The 22,423-nt window shown below is 39.8% G+C and overlaps 2 protein-coding genes across 3 annotated transcripts in view; both read left to right on the forward strand.

Annotated features, from left to right (window-relative positions):
- Window positions 1–465: 465 nt before the first annotated feature.
- On the forward strand, window positions 466–10,791 carry trdmt1 (tRNA aspartic acid methyltransferase 1). Of its 2 annotated transcripts, none has more exons than XM_028433554.1 (11): window positions 466–575; window positions 1,595–1,704; window positions 1,811–1,887; window positions 3,232–3,303; window positions 4,569–4,634; window positions 4,758–4,827; window positions 5,932–6,006; window positions 7,728–8,056; window positions 8,889–8,946; window positions 9,402–9,531; window positions 10,537–10,791. In XM_028433554.1, the coding sequence occupies exons 1-11, from the start codon at window positions 512–514 to the stop codon at window positions 10,635–10,637; spliced, it is 1,152 nt and encodes a 383-aa protein (XP_028289355.1). In that variant the 5' UTR covers window positions 466–511; the 3' UTR covers window positions 10,638–10,791. The 2 variants fall into 2 exon arrangements, with proteins under 2 accessions (XP_028289355.1, XP_028289356.1); XM_028433555.1 differs by having other exon boundaries at window positions 538–575; window positions 1,595–1,723.
- Window positions 10,792–13,007: 2,216 nt separating this feature from the next.
- The window catches only part of cubn (cubilin (intrinsic factor-cobalamin receptor)), a 40,463-nt gene continuing 31,047 nt past the window's right edge, over window positions 13,008–22,423 (forward strand). Inside the window, exons 1-15 of the mRNA XM_028432839.1 lie at window positions 13,008–13,190; window positions 13,295–13,424; window positions 16,424–16,516; window positions 16,590–16,628; window positions 16,727–16,828; window positions 17,443–17,546; window positions 18,100–18,226; window positions 18,339–18,507; window positions 18,632–18,763; window positions 18,853–18,948; window positions 19,124–19,248; window positions 20,080–20,272; window positions 20,579–20,697; window positions 21,244–21,478; window positions 21,591–21,772. Of these exons, the coding sequence (XP_028288640.1) occupies window positions 13,084–13,190; window positions 13,295–13,424; window positions 16,424–16,516; window positions 16,590–16,628; window positions 16,727–16,828; window positions 17,443–17,546; window positions 18,100–18,226; window positions 18,339–18,507; window positions 18,632–18,763; window positions 18,853–18,948; window positions 19,124–19,248; window positions 20,080–20,272; window positions 20,579–20,697; window positions 21,244–21,478; window positions 21,591–21,772 (1,953 nt within the window). The 5' untranslated portion in view covers window positions 13,008–13,083. The remainder of the gene's footprint in view (window positions 13,191–13,294; window positions 13,425–16,423; window positions 16,517–16,589; window positions 16,629–16,726; window positions 16,829–17,442; window positions 17,547–18,099; window positions 18,227–18,338; window positions 18,508–18,631; window positions 18,764–18,852; window positions 18,949–19,123; window positions 19,249–20,079; window positions 20,273–20,578; window positions 20,698–21,243; window positions 21,479–21,590; window positions 21,773–22,423) is intronic.

The raw sequence follows: 22,423 nt of genomic DNA on the forward strand, positions 1-22,423 counted from the left end.
GCAAAATGTATGGAGGAAATCACAAGACCCAGGTTGGGGCATTGTATGCTTAACAAGACATTACACATGGTAGGAAAACACGAGACAGGGTGGTGTGAGTGTGGTCAAGAAGAGGAGACAGTGGAGCATGTGGTTAAGAGGTGTAGGGATCACAGGGTGCAAAGGGAGAATTTAAGGATAAGGCTGAGGGAGCTGGGGGTGCATGACTTCTCACTGAAGAATATTTTGGGGTGTGGTAGTAGAGCACAGATAGGGTTACTAGTGTCCTTTTTAAAAGAGACAGGGCTATATGTGACGATATAGTGAGTTAGTAGTTTGAAAATAGTTTTTTTGTGTTTATTTTTGTTTGTACATAAGGCATTAGATTGTACGCTCACGCAACGTCCCATACTCCGGAACAGTAGGTGGCGGTAATGCTCCTTTAAGTTGGTTGCCAACCGCCGTAAAACAAAAGGAATAAGAAGAAGAAGACGAGGAGGAGAACAAGGAAGTGTCAACATCGAGGCGTGCAATGGCAACACTGCGGGTGCTGGAGCTTTACAGCGGCATAGGAGGGATGCATTATGCTTTACAGGGTAAGCATAGTTATAGACTAGCAAGTACACACTGACCTTAACCCCGCGTTAAGTGTTCAAAAGCCATGTCCGTGTTTTAAGTTTGTTGTTATCCGGTGATATGCAACAATGCTCAAGTTAGCCCCCGATAAGTCACTTAAAGGACTCCTAAGTTGAACCATTTGGTGACTCAGTCTAATGTCCGTGTTTAACAACTGAAGGGTTCACGAATCAAAGTGGTGAATCTAAGACTAACTTAGAGTGAAGCGCATGCATTGCTCATCCATACGGTCTAAACGAGACGGAGTTGGAACCATCCCCAACACTCATGCACGTGGACAGTGTCGAGAACTGTCCCAGATCATTTACATACAGCACCAATCTACTTGTAACACCCAGAAGCGCTGAACTGCCACAGTAGATATATATTTATAACGTTAAACGTGAAACCTTTATTACTCTATCAAGTTTAAAAATAAACAAAAACAAAACAAACTCACAAATTTGATATAAAAAACCTCACAAATATGCCAGAAAAAAATAAAATATTTGCATCCTTTGATCTTGGTCAAGGAACCACGTCGCGTTTCCAGGCGTCATCTTCATTGCATGCATATGGTTTACGTGTATATGTAAACAGGATCAAATGCAGCTGTTTCGGGGCTTTAGTTTTTATTATGGTATCTTCTTCACAGCATTGCTACAAGTACAACCTGATGAGCTTTTCCATGGCGACCATGACAGCAAGCGCCGTCTCTCCAGATTTGCGACTTTATAGCCTAATGTCAGTTAAATTATGCTAACTACATAACCATCAGCAGTGTCAGTTAGACAACAAATATTGTGAGTAGATTTTTACAACCATTCACTCTGTTGAAATATGACATTTATGCAGTTTCACAACATAGTTGTTAAACATAGACATGAAGCACTGGAAACTGAGGAGCTAGCATTGAACTTTCTTCAGCATTGGTTCACTAAGTTGTTTTAAAAGGGAACTGTAATCATCATGTAAACCTTTTTCTGTTCTTCTTCTTCAGAGAGTGGCATACCTGCGCAGGTTGTGGCTGCCATTGATATAAACACCACAGCCAATCAAATCTACAGGCATAATTTCCCCGACACCCCTCTCTGGAACAAGACCATTGAGGTCTGTGTGATAATTGAAGGTTTGCTTTTTAATTGTGGCTTCACATCCTTCACATGTGTTAACATGCCTGTCGACTGTTGATGTCGGCTATCATTTGTTTTGTCAGGGAATAACAGTGGATGACTTCAATAAATTATCCTTTGATATGATTTTGATGAGCCCTCCTTGCCAGCCCTTCACCAGGTAGGTAGATCTTCTGTTCTAAGCCACATTCATTGTGTCGGTCAGACGAGCGTGCAAGCATGTGGTACGTTCATGGATTTTGTACACCAGCATTACATTATTAATATCATTAAAAATAATCACTGACATGGAATGATCAGGATCTAATGTCATAGCTGTCGTGCTAACAGTCGCAGTTAAACTGTGTTACACAACTGTCCTCATAAGTTCAGAGCTCTATCACAAATTTTGTGTCCTGAATTGATTACTGTATTGATGGCATTTAATGGTGCACACGCCGCTGAGTGAAAAGTCTGTGTAGTGGATAGTTTAGACTATTTTAAAAAGGCTCTGAGGAAAGACACCTCTGGATGCTGGGTAAATATAAATATTGATGGTGCCATAACAGGTAGTGTTATTAGTAATAGAATTCTGACACTGATCTGCGACTTAAATGTCAGATTTCTGTCTTTCTTTTGACTTTGAATTTGCCTTGAATTCTGGGGAAAAGAGGCATTTTTTGTACTTACAAAACTATGTTTGACTATAATAATTGTAATTTTTTAGTAATTATTAATTATTAGATCAAAATGAGTGTCACGTGCAAAATGTGTTTTCTTCAGCCTGTTGAAGACATGGTACACATGCAGACAGGAATGGTAACGCCTCTGACCAGTGGTGAGTCTAGAGTCTCTTGGGGCCCTAGATAAAAAAATCACAGAGGACCCTCTAACCAGCATTCATCACCCCTGTATAATAAATAATCTGACACTAACAAAATATTTTGAAATGTAAACATTTAATCTATATTTCATTATACAATGGCAGTATAATTTACAATAGTTCCAATTCCGAAGATTACACTATGTTCTAAAGTTTGCATTATGGCTCCTAAGCATTACTTTTACAGAATAAAACAATTTTCAGTATCATAAAACTCTCTGGAGAAATTCCACTATGGGGGACTACTACATACAGGCTAAATTCTTCACTTCTTAACTTGACAGTTTAGCTTGGCTAGACTGTACACTGCTCAGTATTGTCCACGTTAGCTCAGCTAACTCTGCTTCATTTTAACATTGCCGCTGTTACTTGTTTACATAAGACTGACTCACTGCCAGAGTGACAGGTGGGAGTGGGGCCGGTGGATCATTATCACTTACACAAACTTGTCACTGCCTTAGTGATTCAGAATTGGTCAGTCCTTGGGGGGCCCCCTTCTGGCCTGGGGCCCTGAGCATTTGCCTGTATTACCTGTTGACAAGCTGCGCCTCTGTCTCTGACTTAGATTGGGCCAGAAATGGTTTCATCATTAACCTTCCTCCAGGCCTGTATTGAATATAGCTTTGTGTTTCTTTTGCGCAGGATCGGGCTTCAGGGTGACATTGCTGACCCCAGAACCAAGAGTTTCCTTTATATCCTGGATATTCTACCAAGGTCTTATTCCACATTCCTAGTTTTTTATTACACTAACAATCAAAACAGATCTTTATATTGCTGTACAAACATCTACTTTAGTTGTAACCAAACTACTGTTGCATAGGGGTGGGCGATATGGCAAAAATTTTATATCACGATTCTTTAATGATAAAATCACGATCTCGATTTTATCACGATTTATTTTTACATTGACACTAATTTGCATGTTTCTGTGTAAATGACTTCAGGTAGCCTACTCTGTCACCTCTCAACAGTAGATTTTAAAGGCAAACAACAACTCTGATAACGTGCACTCAGTATTAGTTTTCAATAAACATGAAAATGTAAATAACTTACAGAACAAAATTAAGTTTTATTTCAAATAGGTTAAAAAGAAGACTAATGTAATTCTGTAAAGTATTATTCAACAGTCATTTAAACAGACGTGTGCCTCCTAAGGTTAAACAGTAAATACAGTATTGAGACTTAAGTAACTCCTAAAGTTCAATGTGATTTAGACCAAATGATCAAACTTTCATGGGAATCATATCTAAGGACAAACGGAGCTGCTGCTGTCAGCTCTGTCCACCGTTTACTAGAGTCCTCATATGGAGCCTCTTCATCAAATGCCTGCGTTATTGTTTTGGTGACGTCATCAGCTGTTGCCTCTGTCTGCATCTGATGTACACACGCGGCCCTCCCACTACACACACACACACTCACAGGTGTAGAAGAGCTGCTGACGGCACAACAGCAGCGAACCTGAATATAACGAGCTGGTAATGTTCAGAGAGGTGGGCGCGTACGCGCTCATAGCATTATAATACACGCGGCCCTTCCACTGCGACACACGTCGCGCGGACACACACAGACACGGGCTTAGAAGACGCGCCGCTGCTGCCGGCAGAAACAGTACCGAACATAAAGGTGGAGTTTGTTTTAAGGACCAGTTCCTCCGTTTTCTTTTCATTTTCAGCCGTAGCTTCCTAACAGGGAGGCTGTCATTGGTTGGTCGTGTTCACATTAAGCGCACTGAGAGTTGGACGAGTGAAAAAACTCATGCTTCTGCGCGAACATAGAACTGCAATTAATAGAAGGTGCTCTATGGACGATAAAACGATCTGTCCGTTCTGGTAGATCGCCGATACGTTCAAATCCTTCACGATCATTTATCGTCAAATCGTACAGCCCTACTGTTGCATTCCAAGAGTGTGCAAAAGCTGTTTTTTTTGTGCACTAAGAATAAAGCTCCTGGTCTGTTCTGAACCTCCGTGTCCTTTCAGGCTATGCCGGCGACCCCGCTTTATTCTGTTGGAGAACGTGAAAGGCTTCGAGACTTCTTCTGCCAGGTAAGGACACCATGCCGTTATGCAGCAGTTACAGGCACCTTATCATCAAGTGTAACTATAGCACAATATCAAACACTGTAGGTGTTAAGTGCTTATCACCATTTACCTTTTATTCTGCTGTAGGGGACTGTTGGTGAAAACGCTATCGGAATGTGGATACACTTTTCAGGAAGTCATGGTCTCACCCATAAGTGTAAGGACACACTGTATGAGCATTTCAGATTAAGATTCCAGTTAAAATTATACACAATATTAATGTAGAGAGGATTGAAGCAAGGCATCTGGACTTGTAGAGTTTTCTAGAAGACGTTTCGCTGCTCATCCAAGCAGCTTCATCAGTTCTAACTGTTTGGTGGGGAAACATGGTTTATATGTGGTTACAGACCTCAGTGGGTGGGTCTGGGTAAAACTTAAAAAAAAAATTAAAAACAATAGCACTAAATGTTTCCATACTTACCTGTGATGTTCTGGCTGACTGGGCCAGGTGTGTCTAACGACTGGCTAACGACTATGAAACTGCCGGAGGGGGACTGGTTGACAGCCCTTTGTTCTTACTGTGATTCCTCACTGCACTAGACTGCATATATCACATATATATGTGATATATGCAGTCCAGTGCAGTGAGGAATGCTCTGATCTGTACATTGGAGAAACTAAACAACCACTCCACAGAAGAATGGCTCAGCACAGGAGAGCCACCTCTTCAGGACAAGACTCAGCTGTTCACCTCCACCTCAAAGACAAAGGACACTCCTTTGAGGACAACAATGTCCACATTTTAGACAGAGAGGAAAGGTGGTATGAAAGAGGAGTCAAGGGAGCATCTATGTTAAGCTGGAAAAACCTTCCCTTAACAGAGGTGGTGGCCTCAGACATCATCTTTCTACCACATACAATGCAGTGATTCCATCCATTCCCAGGAAGTTTGCACATACTCACAGTAAGAACAAAGGGCTGTCAACCAGTCCCCCTCCGACAGTTTCATAGTCGTTAGCCAGTAGTTAGACACACCTGGCCCAGTCAGCCAGAACATCACAGGTAAGTATGGAAATTGTTTGTAAGTTTTTTTAAGTTTTACCCAGACCCACCCACATAGGTCTGTAACTACATATAAACCATGTTTCCCCACCAAACAGTTAGAACTGATGAAGCTGCTTGGATGAGCAGCGAAACGTCTTCTAGAAAACTCCACAAGTCCAGAAGCCTTGCTTCAATCCTCTCTACGTATGATGACCTGGATGACTGAGAATCTTCATCAACACACAATATTAATGAATCATATTATATCTGTGTCCAGGTCGGGATCCCAAATTCAAGACTACGTTATTTCCTGATTGCAAGGATTTCATCAGAAGAACTGAAGGTTTCAGAGGTGAGGCTGACAATAGTAAAGTAATAGATTATATTCATTCACAAGCTCTCTTAACACCTTGTCACAGCATCACAGAGCCTTGTGATCCTGTGACAACAATAGGATACAACAATACAACAATGAATAGGAAAAAATGTTTCCTGATATTGCATGTCGTGTTTTTGTAGAGCTGCTTTATCTCCTCTCACCTGCACACAGCAACAAAGCAGCAGTGGACAAAATGACAGATAAAATGTTATTGGAGCTAAAAACAACACTGTTAGTAGTTGTAGTTTATATTTTAAAATAATAAAAGAAGGATTGTTTTGAATCAGACCAAAAACTGCTTTAACAGGATAAAACGTGTCAGTAGTGGAAACTGTGTCAGCAGTATGGACCCTGACTGTAAAGAAAGCTGACAGCCTTACTGCTGCAGCTTCAGCACGTATAACAAAGAAACCCCCTTTATGGAAAGCCCCTCACTAAATCACATTTACTTTCATGTTATACAATGCAAAAGTGATCAAACATCAGGCAGAAATGGTCTGTGGTCAGCACCTGCAGAACCTCTCCTTTATAGGGCTGTCTTGATAACTGCCTCTCATTTCCACCTGTTGTCTGTTCCATTTGCACAACAGCAGCTGAAACTGATTCACAGTCAGTGTTGATCCTAACTGGACAGGCTGATTTCACAGAAGAGTGACTGACTTGGAGTTACATTGTGTTGCCTTTGTGTTTCCTTTATTTTTGAGCAGTGTATTACTTTATCATGTGTTAAAAACATCATAACACACAGAGACAGTACCCGCATGCAGGACATACAGAGTTTATTTAACAAAACTATCCAAAGCTGAAAGCTACATAACGCAATCAAACTCTAAATAACACAAAACGTGGCATGGAGGCACGGAGACCAAATGGAAAAGAAGGGAAAACTGTAGGGATGAGGTATGCAGGAAAAGAAAGCAAGTGGCTAGCTGTCTCCAGCAATTCACCAATCAGGCAACCTGCAGCACAGAAGCGAAAAGACAAGACAAACACACAACACACAGGAGGCCCGGATGGAGCACTGGCACCATCACAAATCCAGATTCCGCTGGCTTACAGAGTTCTTTAGTTTTATAAAAATCTGTCTCATAACAAATTGTGTGTCAATTTTATACCAAAAGTGCCTACTTTTGGTATAAAATTGACACACAATTTGTATAAAACTGAGGTATCTCTAAATATCTCCAAATCCCGAGAACATGTATGGAAACTGTTCCAGTGCAACAACCTGACATTTGTGTCCACTGTAGTATAGTGTTACAAATAGGGGTCTCTTGTTGATATTGAGCCAAAACGTGACCATGTTGGACATAGTTCTAACACAGGTGACATGTGAATGCCATGTGTAAATCATTAGAATTTAATTTTTTTTACCTGTTTCTACTCAGCAGGAGAGATAAAAAGAGAGAGAGAGAGAAAATCTGTTTGTTAAACTAAACCAGTGTACAGAATCACAGAGCCACATTTTAAACCAGCTTTCCTCATCTTTATTAATAAACTCAAGTTTCCAAAATACATGGATGACAGTTTTTTACTTCAAAGTGTCTAGTCACATATCAAAAAGTTAAAGAAAAGCAGGAAAATAAGGGGTTTTAAAAAAAATCTCATCATTCAGAGAGAGCTGCTGTCTGAAGGTGCACCCTGCAGTAGATCAGAATCACTAAATAGTTTTCTTTGTGTGTTGCTCATCTTAGATCTTAGATGCCTTCCCACTTACTGCTGAGAGCGACTCCTCCAACCAACCCACGGTCTTGAGTCCTATCTTAAGCCCGCCTACTGGCCAGTCAGAAAACAACATGGAGGGGAGTCATATCCTGTATAAACTCGAGACAACAACGGATGCCCAGAGGAAGATGGATCAGAACAAGGATCTGTCTGTCAGGCAGATCAAGGACTTTCTGGAACCACACGTGGAGGACAGCATGGAACAGCACCTCCTCCCTCCTAAAACACTGTTACGATACAGTTTTCTCCTGGACATTGTTAAGCCTACATGTAGGAGGTCTGTCTGCTTTACCAAAGGGTAGGTTCAGTGTTTTTTCTCTCCTTTTTGGGTTCACACATGCAGTTTGCAGAGTATGTAATAGCTTAAGCATGCACTGTTTTACACAGCAGTCATTCAGTTTAGGGGGCAGCTACTCACACAAACACACAAAAGCTGCGTATGATACACTTTGGTATATCTTTGGCGACAATGATTGACATTCCTTAGCTCCTTTAGCCATCATCATTCGTACCTTTAGCCTAAAACCAAAATACCTAAATAAAGTTGAAGGCTGGCCAGAATGTCCTGAAATTTCTGTTGTGGAATGGCCTAGTCAAAGTCTATGAAATGCTTTAGTGGGACCTTAAAACACCCCCAAAACTCCTCCTACATCATCCAAAAGATGACAGTCAGTGCTAAATTAACTCCTGAGAATATTAGCTTCAACTACTTCCACACTAAGGAAGCTAACTTTGTTGAGTTCAGACATCCAGTTTACATCTTCAATCTCATGTCTACCTATGGCTTCTTCTTCAGCTCCGCCCTTTTGTTCCAGATATGGTGACATCTTGCTCAAAAATGTCAAGATTGCAACCCAGAAGTAAATAAAGTGAGGTATCCAAAATAAAGGGGACATTTGATTCAAAAGCTGTGGACAGATACAGACTTGTCCCGGTGAAAGGTTGATTCCATTTGAAAGCTGCTGCTGTTTACATAAGGCCACATAAGATGCAGGTGAAATGGGCCATCCTAAAGTGTCTATAGCATGAAAGAGACACACACGTGAGCAATAAAAACAATGTTTACCTCAAACATGATCTCATTATCTTTACAGATTACTTATATGTAATTGTGTTTGTGTGTTCCATAGGTATGGGCGATATGTGGAGGGAACTGGCTCAGTGTTGCAGTGCTGCACAGAAACCGAGGTGGGTTTTATGCCAACTTGTGACACTTGATTTTCAGTCTTTATTTATTGTGGACAGAAAAGTAAGCAAAAGAAGTGATTGTGGAACATTGCCTAGAGCAAAAGTGCACCAATTTCTCTTTGTGTTACAATCACATTAGAGTTCATGAAAAACAAAAATGTATGAAAAATGTAAATGTTTTATTTAAAAATTAAAAATAATACTTAACAAGCTAATGGAAGGTCCCCTGGCCTAGGACCTTGACTCCTTTTTGTTTACATTATTAGACAGGTATTTAAATGGATATCAACAATATCCATCTATTAACCTCTTAATCTTGAAGTTAATTTGGCATTTTGCAGCCAGTTATTTGTGAGTGTATTTATTTGTTGTTGCTTTGGGAAGCATTGTATGGGGTCAGCAGCAGTTGGTTTACTCTCAGTGTATTGACGTCTGTTGCTTTGTGTCCTCTGCAGATGGAGAGTGTGTTTACAGGTCTGGACCAGTGTTCTGAAGAGGAGAAAGTCCAGCAGCTATCGAAATTGAAACTCCGCTATTTTACTCCAAGAGAAGTAGCAAACCTCATGGGCTTCCCTCAAAGTTTCTGTAAGTCAATAAGTTGAATTGTCAGTTCCCCAACAATTTTTTCTGCAGCTTTGTAAGGGTTATGTATTTCCTTAGTTCTGATTCATAAAGAATTTTTCTATTTGGTCAAACACATAAGATGCAGGTGACTTGGGTCATTGAAAGGAAACAAGATGTTAAGGCAAACCCATGCCTATAATTGATGATTAAAGCACAGGGCGGCCATCTTAAAAATTATGTCTACATAGGTTGGACTAAACCCTCTGTAATTTTGTTTCCCTTAATTAGAATGAAATGAAACTTGGCAGAGATAATGTCCACAAGCTTAGCTACAGCTTGATATAACTAGGTGCGGCAACTGTTTCATTTCAAGGAGATATTCATTGTAAAATGTCAATTTGTGAGTTTTTAAAAGTGTGAAACAAACAAGAAGAAGCTGTGTGCCATCTTAATTTACAAAGAGCCAGAGGTGTACAAACTAATACTTCACATCTGAGCAAATAAATATACCTTGTGGTTGCTGAGATATAATCTATTCATTTTGTACCAAAACATAAAACAACATTTCTTGTTGCCAGTAGGAGGCACTACGACTGTGTCAGAATGATGGCATGCCCATCTGTTCAGGCTTGGTTGCTCATCATTATTGTAAAGCTTGCTCCAGACAGTATGGTGAAAGGTTAAGTTTGCTGTGCCATTACAGTCATGCTGTTGTACCTTTTGCACCTTAATGTCTTAAGAGCAGGGAATAAGATTTAAGGTAAATCGGAATCAATTTTCCCCTAGGAGAAGTTTTCTAACCTACACAGCATGTGTTAAACCACAAATTCTTCATGTTCTCTGTAACATCGCTGTCAGCCTCTGTATTAGGTGTTCTAGAAAAATGGCAGCCTCCCCCCTGCAACAGCTTGATAGTCTGACAAATATGAAGCCTAAATATCGCAAGGTATATGCGATGTACAGTGTGCTTTGATCTGAGCTTTCTGTAACAGTTTATTGACCTTTTGTTTTGAATTTGTTTTTCAGCCTTTCCGGCACAGATCTCCACCATTCAGCAATACAGAGTTCTAGGAAATAGTCTCAACGTTGTGGTGGTGGCCCGGCTCCTACAGCTGCTGGTCTCGTAGCACTGAGGACATTCTGGTTGAGGATTTGATGAAGCAGGTGAAAATACTGATTACAGATACATGTTGCTTTTCTTAACAGTACATGTGTACAGAATTTGTTTTTATGAACTCAAAAAATGATTTTATAATATTCTCAATAAAAAGCCCAAATGTATTTTTTTTCATATTTTTTAAGCACTTTTTCTCTACATGTCTGCTGAACAGGGTTAAAAATATATATAACATATAATAATATGAGTGTTATTATGTTTGTTCTTAGTATGAAGTTTCTGTATTTATATTTATAATTGGCATATAGCATATATTATCTGTATTTATCACATTAACACACTGGACACTGGAATGACACTAGAACTGGAACTGGAACTGGGACTTTGGGACTAAACAGCTGTTGGGAAGAGGCTAATTTTTTTCCAGTATTATATGTATTGCCATAGATCGATTTTACAGTATTACCTCATCCATATCATGCTTCATTGAAGCTTTTTCCTCGATTAACGATTAATGAACGATTATTACTTTTTTGAGTGAACGCAGACTAGATAAAAGAGGCCCAGTCACGTGACTTCCACAACAGAGAAATCTATTGGTGCTTCTGAGGTTCTGCTGAGGTTTAGCAGCGAAGTGTCAGAACATGTATGCGTGTGTGCGCATGATATGCGCTGCACGCTGCAGTGGGAAAGCCATATGAGGACTACACACACATTTCTCGTGAAGTATAAGTTTGTTAGTGTTCTTGCTACCTCTGGAACAGACACCTCTGTTCTCTGGATTTGTAACATGCTCTACAAAGCACTTTTATTTGATTTTTACAGCAACCGAATTAATCATCACGAGTAAACTTACGTCGGTTAGAGGGTCTAAATGTCGGTTTCGATATACTTTCGGTTAATTGCCCAGCCCTAGTTTGCACTATTGCGTTGTAGGTCATATAGTTTTGACATTTATGTGATGTTTCTGTACTCTGGCCTTGCTTCCTTGATACAGGCTGCTACACATCTGTACTTTGACATACAGCTGTGAACCTGACCTGATTTAACTTCATGAGGTTCAACTAAACCGCATATTATAACCTATACATATAGTCATAGCTCGCCATCTCCTCCAGTTGTGTCACGTCTGCAGAGCAAAGTCTGTTTCCACACTAATGCTTGAAGGCAATGCTGTTTTATGATCACGGTGAACCTTTAACTGCGGCCAAGAGAATGACAGGGCAACTGACCTCATGTGATCACTGTGTTATTTTTGTACAGTATGTCGAGTTTGCGAGTCCATAGTCTTCTGCAGGAAACTCAAAGTCCTGCACTTCCTTGTAGATCAGCTGTGGATCTACTCTATGGGTGAGGTCTTGGTTCACCTTCAGATCTGTACTGCTCTAATAGCAGAGTGGCGAACTTATTTATGGGAGTTTTGATTATGCAAACCTTTACATCCTTAGAAGCCCAAACCACCTCAACTGGTGCAGGACTAAACTTTGAAACGCAACAGGTTTTCATATTCTCACAGTTTGTGTATTCAGGACCAATAAATAATGTTTCTGTTACATGACTCAAGGTTCTAAACACAGAGCGATTTAAAAGTTGGGGTCTGGTATCACCAAGTCATAAACATACCCACCAGCATCCTAAGCTAGCCTTGGCTGACACAGACGTATGATGCAAGATAATGGATTAGCATCACTATTACCTAGCACTTGTCTTTCAACTTGAGGGAGAAGATGCTGTCTTTTCAGTGCAAAAATTGCAATATGAAAAACATGAACTATAATAATGCATTTCAAAATAAAAGCACTTTCTTTATAAAAGACCAGATTTAATCTTTAAACAGACATTTTCCAAAAGGAACATCTTAAAAAAGTGGGAATTATTTACTATTGCTATTTATTTCTCGAAATATTGTAACATCATATGTCATCATACGTTCTATTTAGGTCATAATGTAATATATAATTCCTAAAGGTGCCAAATCCTTATAGAGGCAGATTAGTGTCTTGTGAGGCTAGTGAGATTTTGGAGATCACAAATATGCACAAATTTGTCCGGTCAGGCTTTAAGATATTTTTTTTATGGCTGTAGCACTGGTGTTCCAGAGCAAGATACTAAAAAGCTTGGATTGGAAAACTATTTATATCAAGTTTGAAAATTCAAATGTAAGATTATAAATCTGTCATTAACTTCGCTGATAAGGAATAAAAGTCTTCTGTCTAAAGCTTGGACCATTTTACCTCCACAACTGGCAAGTCACATGAAGCAGGTTATTCATCTCCTACACGTCATGTGAGGGACATCCTCACTCAATAATAAAGCATCGTTAAATCATAATAAACCATCAGCTTTGGTAAACTTGCACAGTCAGGTCAAAGTCTTGGGAGAGAGCATTAGAGGGTGTCAGCACGTCAAACCCCAGTAAAGCCTCTGAGAACGTTCAGCCGACACGTTTGTTTCCCATGGCTGGGACACTGCGTCTCTCATGGCTGTTCTTCATACTCCTTTTCCTCCTGGTGGGACTGCAAGGAGAGCCGAGGCGAAGCAAGAGAGATGTTAGCAATGATCAGTAAGTCAACAAATAATGTCTGATGTTTTTAGATTAAACATATGCGTATTTGAAAAGGCCTAATGTTAAACCGCCAAAATCTGTTGGTGATTTAAACTCTGTAGGCCTCGGATGCTGTCAGACAACGGTCACCTCGTCTTCACAACCGGTGACAACAAAGACATTCGTTTCCAGCCCTCAGCATCAGGCCGTGTTAAAGTGGGCAGTGAGGACCTCAGTCAACTTTTGAGTCAGGTAAGCTTTAGTCTTTTACACAACAGCCATAATTCATGAGATCAAACACACGTTCCATGACTTCTATAAACTAAATGTAAATGTGCATAAAGACGTCTGTGCCTGTTCAAAATGTAACCAAGATGATTGAACTGGAATGTGTAAATATAGTTACTTGGTTGTAACCTGTTGGAAGCAAAATGTGGCTTTTTTCATTAGAGCACAAGCTAAAAAAATTTGACCTCTCACAATAAAGCTGGAAGGTGCTGCATTTCTCATATATGTCATCCAATTTGGCTCAAACAATACAGTAATGATGAGCATCCATGCCCGAACAGACTGTTGCAAATATTCTAGTCTTATTGCCACCTACTGAGAACAGGACATGTCTACAACTATATTGATGATAATAAGGAAAACATTGAGAAATTAGTAATAAAGTTTCATAAATAGCCACGGGTTTCATCACAGTGTGTGGGCGTGGCCACTTTCCAAACTTCAATGTTTCACCAAAAATAGGTGTAAATCCCTTATATTGTGCCTTTACCTTGACAAAAAACATCCACTGAAGACGTGATACATTTTTTTGCAGACCATGCAGGAAGTGACTATAATTCAGTGACTAAAAGTCCAAGGTCCCACCACATCAATGTAATGTCATCAATAATATCAGATAGGTCCCTCTATGGATCGCAAGGGGTACCAGGTCTCGATCATTGCTGCTTACATTTTTAACATCACCATTATAATGTCGTAAACATATGGCTCAGTTAGCATTAGCAGGGTTTTTAAAGGTTACAGACCTTAACCACAATGGAAAACCAGCAATGTCTGACAGTTGCTGAGAGTTTAGTGAGTTCAGTGTGTAGTAACCTGAGATGGGTGTAACTTCAATTCTGTGTCATTATTACCACGGTAACGTCACTGAACTGTAGAAACTGCCAAAATGACAGCATTTCCCCCCTCATTTGGTTAAAGAGTGGAACTGTAATATGAGTTATAAATCAACACTATGTCTGTAAACTGTGTTGTATCTGTTCACTGCCTGTGTGTTAAAACAAAATAGTCTTTTGTGAATGCTTATGTTTCAATATTGGCAGCAGGAAACAACAACCAAATTGTGCTCTTCATCCATTTTCCACCTCGCAATAAACGAAACAAAAACTAATTATTCCGGTTACCTGCGGATGCCGGGGAAATATTATGGATTATACAGTAACTGCCTCATTATATGGTCTTATCTGCTTTTATACAACCATAAACCTGCTGCTGCTCATATGAGGCTGTGAATTATTAACAAGTCAAGAAGTCACAGCAAGACCGAAGGTCAAGCCAGTTTCAGAAAGTGAGGTAACTTATGCCTTAAAGTCTGTTACCATGGTAAAAGGAGGAGGTTTTCTTTAATACACCAAGATGCTTTTATACTGTATTTCCTCATTCATTCAGTGCTTATTACATGCATTTTAGTATAGACCAAAGTCAAAGTACTAATATAAAATAGCAGGAGAATGCATTGTGGCCCTGGTTGTCATATTCCAATGACTCCTTATTTGAGCAATATCATCCCCTATCAATCACAAAACATAAATTATTTATTTATTATTTATTGTATTGTTCCAGTGCAGTTTACCTGTGACCATACCAACATGTCTTCATTCAATACATTCCACACATATGTGGTTACTTTTATGCTAACAGGACATATGGATGTGTGTCCTGTATGCAGTGGGTTATATTTTTCATTCTTTGTTTTATTGCAGCCATTTGCTGAAATCATTTAGGTTCATTTTTTCCTCATTAATTTACCCACAGCACCCCATATTGACAGAAGAAAAAAGAAACAGTAAAATATGACATGGTCCTAAGTATCAGAGCCTTTGCTGTGACACTCATATATTACACTCAGGTGCGTCCATTTCTTCTGATCATCCTTGATGGTTCTACACCTTCATTTGAGTCCAGCTGTCTTTGATGATACTGATTGGACTTGATGAGGAAAGACACACACCATATAAGACCTTACAGCTCACAGTGCATGTTAGAGCACATGAGGATCATGAGGTCAAAGGAACTGCCTGAAGAGCTCAGAGACAGAATTGTCTCTGAGGTTCCAAAAACATTGTGCTGCACTTAAGGTTCCTAAGAGAACAGTGGCCTCAATAATCTTTAAATGGAAGAGGTTTGGGACGACCAGAACCCTTCCTAGAGCTGGCCGTCCAGCTACACTGAGGCGGGTTCACTGCAGCCCTCCCTATTTTTCACTGCAGCCCTCCACCATTCGGTGCTTTATGGCAGCGTAGCCTGACAGAAGCCTCTCCTCAGTGCAATTAGACACATGAAAGCATGCATGGAGTTTGCTAAAAACAACAATTCTGGGTTTTTCTGTCAATATAGGGTGCTGTTTGTACATTAATGAGGAAAAAAATGAACTTGTAACAGCAAATGGCTGCAATATAAGACTGAACAAATTTAAGGGGGTCTGAAAACTTTCCATACCCACTGTATGACGCATTATGTTCATGATAACAGCTGTTTTGTTTTCACCTGCCGTTAATTTCCATCTTCACTTGCAGTTGGAGTTAGGCAAACAAATAAAAAAAAAAATAAAACAAAAAAGAAATTTCTGGTTAAGGCTAGGCATTAAACCACAGGGTCAGAGGTTAGGTAATGATCATGGTCTCAATACATACAAACTCATGACATTATACCAACAAATAAAACCATTTTCAGTGACCACGCATAGCGATGCTGCCAGAGAAACATACACACCTTCCATTTTTAGGGACTAAAATATATCGACCTCATGTTGCGATTAGAGGATGGGCTTGACCATACAGGGACCTCTACTTGTGGTTCAGCATTTCAATTTCCAGATCATTAGTTCTTCCATTTTGGTGGTACCTTGGTATACATAAGGATAACATTAAATCCTACGATTATGCACACATTAATCCCCTCTCTTTCTTTTCTGAGTGTCATTTTAAATGTCAACATGTTTTTATAATATTTGATCATTTCAGATCAAAGTCAACAAAGATGACATCGACTACATTAAGACTCATGGAGGTGTTCCACCTGATCTCACAAACAAGATAAACCAGCTGGAAACTAAGGTACGACTAAGACAAAGATTATTTTGATACACTTAAATGGACTTGTTATAAATATTTTTATCATGCTTTTCAGGTGACCACGCTTGAAACCAAAGTGAATGAAATTGACATGGTGAGACATCTCTCACATCTCATCAAGTGTCTGTTGTAATAATTTTAACCAATGGCACTATTACACATAATAAATTTTGCCTCTCTTTCCTCCTTCAGACCATCCAGCGGGTGTCCTGCAGCAGTAACCCCTGTCAGAATGGAGGAACATGTCTGAACTTACTGAACTCATATCACTGTGTGTGTCCCAGCAACTGGGCTGTGAGTTGATTTATGTCTTGTTTGTCTTTTTTAAAATCATAATTATGTTTTAATTTAATTTAGAACTGCAGTTAGCCTGTTGCCCAATTCAAGTCATTAATATGTATATAGTTTATTACAATAAAAAAAAATGTGTCAAGGTGCAAAAATACATATTTACAAATGGTTACAAATATCTAGATGTTTTTACTAGGATGATAACATCTCATGGTGTAATGTTTACTCACATAGGGCAGAAGTATTATGTACATATGTATTTCCTTCTATTAGGATTGTGATGTAAAAACAGTGAAAAAATGACGATTGACTGGTTAATTTTTGCCTGATTATTTTTCAGAAGTATCTGATGTGTGTGTTTATAGTAGTCATTTCTGTCACAAAAAGCTGAAGCTGACAACCTGAGAGTTGTATCAGTCTAAACCTAAACAAAGTATCCATCTTTTAAATGTTTCCATTCAGAACATTAACACTATAGCATGTGTGTAATATTATATATTTGTTCTGAATATAAAATATGAATCGGGTATGACGTACAGTATAATTAACAGATTTAGTACATTAGCTTAATAATGTTATTGTGTGATTGATGTCTCCCACTTGTGTGTGTGTGTTAGGGTCCCAACTGTGCAACAGATGTTAATGAATGTCAGGTGTATTCAGGCTCAGTGCAGGGTTGTCAGAATGGAGCGACCTGTGTCAACTCTCCCGGGTCATTCAAGTAAGTTTTATTTTGTGCTTAACCTTTTCTCTACACACGGAGGCCTTTCTTCATATTTGAGTTGTTTTTTTATACATGCCTATTTAGAGAAGATTAGAATTTTAATCATATAACAACAAAAACAAAGTTGTGGAGTTTTATTCCATTTGTTTACCAGATTATACAAAAAAAAGAATGACATTTGTCTTATTATAATTGGCGACTATTTTGATAAATAAGAAAATACTTGAAAATTGAGGTTGTATTTTCCAAATACTAAGACATGCTGTGATCAGATGATTCTTATATTTTAAAACTATGAAAATGATGAACTGGTCAATAACTCAATAAGATGAGACATGGCTGCATGCTAAATGTAAGCTAATAGCAACAACCACAGTCTTGCTTGAGTGTCTTTATGTGATCTAGATCATTGCACTTATCGTTGCACAAACAGAAAGATACAATTGTGTGTCAGCATAAAAGTGCATTCTAACATTGTGTCTGTAGGATGATTTGAGAACCACAAATGCTACAATGTCATTTCATGTTTCATGTTTCTTTTTGTGTGTAGTTGCAACTGTCCTCCGGAATGGTCCGGAACCCTCTGCACTGTGCGTTATGATGACTGCAGGAACGCAGGGCAGGATTTGTGCGCACACGGCATATGCATCGATGCGGATCGGGTTACACCTGGGCAGGTAAAGAGTCCTGATTGTCGCTGAACAATTATTAAAGGACACATGTGATTTCATTTGAATCTTAATCATGTAAAAATTCATCCCTTCATTCAACTTTTTGTCCATCCTACAGCCTAAATACCAGTGCATCTGTGAGGAAGGCTGGGAGGCTCCAGCTGGAAACCCCTCGTGTGTGGCCGATGTGAATGAGTGTAACCTGCCCAATAAACCCTGTTCCACAAACCCTCCAGTTGCCTGCTACAACACTCAGGGTTCCTTCTACTGTGGGGCCTGTCCTGCTGGTAACCTATAACACTTATCTCCAGGTTTTTGTGGGATGGAATCTTACCTTAGCCTTGACCTATGATTTGCAATTATTGTACTATGTAATTAGCATGTTTCTAAGAGATGTTCTCTCTCTATCAGGTTGGCAGGGCAACGGCTACAGCTGCCAGGATGTAGACGAATGTTTGACCAATAATGGCGGCTGCTCCACCGCACCGATGGTGCAGTGCCTCAACACCATGGGCTCCTTCCACTGTGGCCCCTGCCCGCCAGGTATGAAGGGAGCAGAGTGACAAATGTTGCATTTGGAATTTAAGAAAATTAAATCTGTCATCAATAAAAAATGTCATTTTGTGGTGCAGGTTATGAAGGAGATGGAAGAACATGCAGGCAGGCTGACATTTGTGCTACCAACAATGGAGGTTGTTACCCGTTGGCTACTTGCTCATCCACACCAGGTAAAAAAATAGAAATAAAGTTAACACTGTATTTTTATTACTACTAAGCATGGGGTAATAGAGGGTGATGTGTAATTAATTGATTAAATAACAATTATTGATTTATATTGGATTTGGTTTATATTTGGTGATGGGACATTCTTCTTCAGCCTCTTCTTACTCATATCTCCTCCAGGCTCAAACTTGCCCGTGTGCATCTGCCCGGCGGGCTACACAGGAAATGGCTATGGACCAACCGGTTGCACCCAGACCAGTAACATCTGTCAGACCAACAATCCCTGTGTCAATGGACAGTGCTTGGTGAGTGTGTGCGACTCATGGTGGGATTCTGTGTTATGTAATAGGTCTGGTTTGGTTTCTTTTTAGTTGACATGTTTCACACTAACCTGCTAACAGGTGATGTGTTTGTCCAGTGAATTAATAAACAGAAGATAAATCCAAATCAAATCAATGGTGGTCAATATGGTGTGACCACCGTTTGACTGTAAACAGCAGTTTTTGAAGGAACTCGGCGGGTAGGTTGTTTGGGGTCATTGCGCTGCTGCAGAATAAATTTGAGGCCAGTCAGATGAAGGTATTGCATGATGGATACCTGCCTGTAGTTCTCAGCATTCAGAACACTATTAATTCCGACCAATCTCAAGTTGTAGAAATTCACCCCCAAACCAAGCGAGGATGCCCCACCATGATTCACTGTTGCTTGCGGACACTCATTATTGTACCATTTTCAAAGGCCTTTAGTGAACAACACCCTGTAAACTCAGTTCTTATGCTTTTGTGCATAGTTGAGTTGCTTAGCCTTGTTTCCTTGCCAGAGGTATGACTTTTTTGGTCACAGTTCTTCCATTAGGAAGAACCTCTGTTCAGACCTCTCTAAACAGCAGATTGTTGTACCTGGGTCCTAATGATTGCTGCTGGTTCTGTGCTGAAGGCACTGCTGCATCTTCCAAAGTTTTCTTGACCAACCACTACATCTATGATTCTTCTGTATTCTCGCTAAAAATAAAGAATAAAAAAAAAAAAAAACATTTTGAAAGCATTCTTGTTTTACAGCATTTCTTCACACATGTCTTGAACTTTTGCACAGTACTCCAAGATGATCTATCAAATCCTCTTTGCTTCCAACCACAGAGCACCACCACGGCTCCAGGCTACATCTGTAACTGCAACGCTGGTTGGCAAGGAGTAAACTGTGACCAGAACATCAATGAATGCGCCAGCAATCCCTGTCAAAATGGAGGAACCTGCACCGACGGCATCAATGGATTCACTTGCACTTGTACTGCACAGTGGACAGGCCCTCTCTGCCAGACAGCCCAGCAAGGTAAAAGAGTCTCAGGTTTTTGTGTATAGCTGCCATGTTGGAAAATGATAACATCTTGGAAACAGGCTCTACGCACTATAGGTCAAGCGGCAAAGATGCATGCTTGTCTGATTCATTGGCCTATAATAGCTAATTAAATATGAAAAAATAGCATCTGAGGTCATTACAAAAAAGAGCTAACAAGCCGTAAACCATATCTGGGATGTCGAGCAGCAGCGGGCATCACAGAGACATGCATACCTATACAAGTACTTCATTGTATTTACAGTTAAATACACAAATATTAAGTGTGAATTTGCGTTACAGTGTGTGGAGGTTCCCTCACTGGCCCTGCTGGTTCCTTTAGTTACCCCAACACACCTGGTCATGATGAATATGATCACCTGGTCAGCTGTGCGTGGGTGATAAGAGTCGACCCAAACAAGGTCAGTCACTGTCTTTGCAACATATCCTGTCCATAGGTAATACACGTCACCTTGTTTTAGCTTCTCTCTCCTAACACAGCTGGTGGTTGTGAATAGTATAGAAAATTGATGCTGAAAATGGCTGCTAGGCTGAATCATATTGTGCATGTGTGTAATCAGAGCCACAGTCCTCATGGAGTGCTTTTTTTGGTTCATAGCCTCCCCATTTTTATCCTTCTGGAGTGAAAAATGCAGTCAAGAACTGCAGTTCCCTTCGCCTGCCTCTAGGGGCTGCCTTCAAAATTGAGTTAATCACCATAGAAACTTCATGTTTAAATGTAAAATGCAACTTTGCAGCAGAAATAAATATGTTTACAGCATGGTACAAGAACAGTTTGAGATGTTTGATCCGTGTTTTGTGAGAACTGTACACAAACTACAGTGAATATTTATATATCGCAATCATTGCGTAATTCAAGATCATGGTTCTTGGTAGCAATATTAATTGTGATTACATCTAAGATGTAGCTGATTGATCATTTATTTTCTGTTTGCTTTTCTCTTCAGATTGTGCGTATTACCTTTCCTTTCTTCGAGCTCGAAAGCAGCGCCAACTGCAACTTCGACTTCCTTCAGATCCACGATGGTGACAGCGCCTCTGCTTACATGGTTGGAAAGTACTGTGGTCACAACAACCCACAGGAGCTCTTCAGCTCTCACAATGCCCTGTATTTTTGGTTTCGCTCTGACCATTCTGTCAATGCTGGAGGCTTCACAGTTGCTTGGGAGTCTCGTGACCCTAGTAGGTTTTGCTCAATCAGTAGGTCTTAGAAGGGAAGGGAGTAGGAATTTATTTTATTGATTAAAGTATTAATAACGGGTTATTTTTCCTTGAAATCTCTTTCACGTCTCAGTATGTGGAGGTGAACTTACTGCCCTGTATGGTAACATTAACTCTCCTGGTTACCCTGGAAACTACCCACCTAGTCGGGACTGCTACTGGACGGTCGACGTGAACCCCGGCCTTCTCATTACTTTTGCGTTTGGGACTCTCAGGCTGGAACAACACCCTAACTGTGACTTTGACTTCCTGGAGGTAGGCAATGCCATATATCCTAGTCGCTTTAGTAACAGGTTATGGTCAATAGCCTGACTGTGTGGGTCTATATTAAACAACCTCAGTGTTGCTACCATGGACTGTATATCAAGATGCACGAGAAAGCTTCACCTCCACCCATTGTACACAGAACGCACAGTAGAGGTTAGGAAGTCAATCCACACCTAGCATCAACTTCCCCACTGGCTAATGGCCTTGGGTTACTTCCTCCTTTTTTAGCCAAGAATAACTAATTAAGTACAATGTCATGACCTATACAGTGGTCCCTCGTTAATCACGGGAGTTACATAAAAAAAAAAAACCCACAATAGGTGAAATCCGTGAAGTAGCTTTATTTGTTTTACAATTATTATAGATGTTTTAAAGGTAGGGTAGGAGATTTCATTCTGATGCACTTTTTGTTAAATTAGTGTAACTTCTCTTTACAATCCAATAGCAACCGATTAGTTCGGCAGTTTCGCTTTAAAGCAAAGTATATGAATCATCTGTGGAAGCTATAAAACACTAAAAACATCAGCCAATCCTGCAAACTCTAAAGGCTCTAAAACCCCTCACTACACACGTTATACACTTTTCTCAGGCATTATTTTCACATTTTCTCTCATGTTTAAACACTCAAAGTTCAAACCT

Source organism: Parambassis ranga, chromosome 20 (genome assembly GCF_900634625.1).
Source record: "Parambassis ranga chromosome 20, fParRan2.1, whole genome shotgun sequence".
Classification (NCBI taxonomy): Eukaryota; Metazoa; Chordata; class Actinopteri; family Ambassidae; genus Parambassis; species Parambassis ranga.

Coding starts and splice junctions, on each gene's coding strand:
- trdmt1 (XM_028433554.1), top strand. CDS start 512: ATGGCAACACTGCGGGTGCTGGAGCTTTACAGCGGCATAGGAGGGATG. Junction 576..1,594: donor GATGCATTATGCTTTACAGG/GTAAGCATAGTT, acceptor CTTCTTCTTCAG/AGAGTGGCATACCTGCGCAG. Junction 8,057..8,888: donor TCTGTCTGCTTTACCAAAGG/GTAGGTTCAGTG, acceptor TGTGTTCCATAG/GTATGGGCGATATGTGGAGG.